At 29.0% G+C, this 2,132-nt stretch overlaps 1 protein-coding gene across 1 annotated transcript in view; it reads right to left on the bottom strand.

Annotated features, from left to right (window-relative positions):
- Positions 1-1,943: 1,943 nt before the first annotated feature.
- LOC111785061 overlaps positions 1,944-2,132 on the bottom strand; it is a 1,477-nt gene continuing 1,288 nt past the window's right edge. Inside the window, exon 6 of the mRNA XM_023665538.1 lies at positions 1,944-2,060. Coding sequence (XP_023521306.1) covers positions 1,944-2,060 — 117 coding nt within the window. The remainder of the gene's footprint in view (positions 2,061-2,132) is intronic.

The raw sequence follows: 2,132 nt of genomic DNA on the forward strand, positions 1-2,132 counted from the left end.
TTTTTTTTTTTTTTTTTTTTTTTTTTTTTTTTTTTTTTTTTTTTTTTTTTTTTTTTTTTTTTTTTTTTTTTTTTTTGTAATTTCCCTTTAATTTTTTTATTAAATTAATAGATCTTGATGTTTAAAAATCTCGAGGATCCGAAAAATCTGATAAACCCAACTCAATGAGTTGAATTATGAACTTATTTGAATTAAGTTGAGTTTAAATCGTTTGATGAACACGACTCTCTAAAATGATATGATATTGTCCACTTTAAGCATAAGCTCTCCTGGCTTTGTAAGCCTCCTCTTAATCTCTTAATCGAGGTTCAACTTCTTTTCTTTTAGAGTCGTTTGTTCGACATTTAAGGATTCTATTGGCATGACTAAGTTTAGGGGATGACTTTGAAACCATGTTAGAAGAACACGACTCTCCACAATTGTATGATATTGTCCACCGGCTCTACTTTGGACTTCTCCAAAATGCCTCATACCAATAGATATAGTATTTTTTTATTATAAACCAATGATCATTCTCTAAATTAGCAGACTTTCGTAAATAATTTTATGAATCTTTTATGGGTTAGATTGATATTTTAGATTTTGAATTTATGGTTAATTTTTAAAAAATATTTTAAATTCGGATGNTATTAGCATATAAAAATTAAAAATAAATTAAAATAAAAAGCAATTTGTTCCAAATTCGGATGCATGTCTTCGACAGCTCCCTCCGACATCATATCTTCAATTGCTCCTACCACACCCACAGAATCCTCCTCTAATTCACCTTCAAATTAAAACCAAATTTACCTTATTTTTAATTTCAAAAGTCCAATCTTATAAATATGGTCGATATTCGTTTTGGAATCTTTATCATCAAAGAAATTTCAAACCATATATAATTACCGACCCTCAAATTTTATATATCGTCAATGTCATTAGTCAGATATGTAGAATAATTTCGGAATCAAATTTTCATAAACATAATTATTCCGTTCGTGATTTAAAATAATTCTTAAAAACTTTTAAGTAAATATTTTTTCTCGTTTTTTTGGGACTCGTAGTTCAGTAGTCTACCAGGTGGGTTTGTTTATCCTTTCAATTTCGAGTCCTCTTTAATAGTTATATAGCAATTCATAGTTATTTTATTCTCAAGATCGCTTTCATTTAAATATAGCATCGATTAATTCATATATATCTAATTTTCTCGAGTGTTACGTAAATAAATAAACGTCATTTCATTTAAAAAAACAGATAAGTTACTATGTCTAATCAGCTTTTGTATTTGTTATAGCAATAAATTTATGTGTTTTTGTTGTTATTCATAGGCATAATTTTTTTAAAAGATTTTTATAAAATCAGTGTGAATTAGAATTTTGGTCATTTATTGATATGATTTATGTCCCAATTTTGACAGAGATATTACACCATATACGACTTTTAACATAAAGATCAAAATATATCTAATAATTATTAATTATTTAATTAAAAATTTGAATGGCACATATAATTTGACAGAGCAGGAACTAAGAAATATTCACCGTTCTTATCCTTGCCATATGTTTCAATATATATATATATATATATAAAATGAGACGTAGACGAGAAATATAATCCTCATTTCGATCTTGTTTAGTTAACGAAGAGAAATCTTATTAATTTTGTGTGTTCTCCGTTCATTATTGATAAGATGAAAAGTATAGAGGGGAGAAATTGATGGCACAGTTGATAGCAAAAAATCATGGAGTGATTCGCTCTCTGTCTATGCCTCTCTCTTAACTATAAGTGGGACCAACCCATTATATATATATATATATGTTAATTTTTTTGAAATCCCGCTTCGATTACGCGGGTCCCGAAAGAAGGATATATCGATTTGAGAGAGGAACAAGTACTAATAAGGATACTGAGTCTCGAAGGAGGTGGATTTGAGATCTCATACTGGTAGAGGAGAGAAATGAGTACTAACGAGGACGCTGGATCCCAATCTCCGTCAAGGATGACTGTAACGCACCCCACAGTCCAGGCAGCACCCAGCCATGCAGGCAACTCGCCCAAGTGGGCTCCTCTTGTCTTTCATTCTAAACTAAACAAAATAATGATTATTATTAAATGTTTTAAATATTTATGTTGGTTTTTTTTTTTTTTTTTTT

This window comes from Cucurbita pepo, unplaced genomic scaffold (assembly GCF_002806865.2).
Source record: "Cucurbita pepo subsp. pepo cultivar mu-cu-16 unplaced genomic scaffold, ASM280686v2 Cp4.1_scaffold000352, whole genome shotgun sequence".
In the NCBI taxonomy this organism is placed as follows: Eukaryota; Viridiplantae; Streptophyta; class Magnoliopsida; order Cucurbitales; family Cucurbitaceae; genus Cucurbita; species Cucurbita pepo.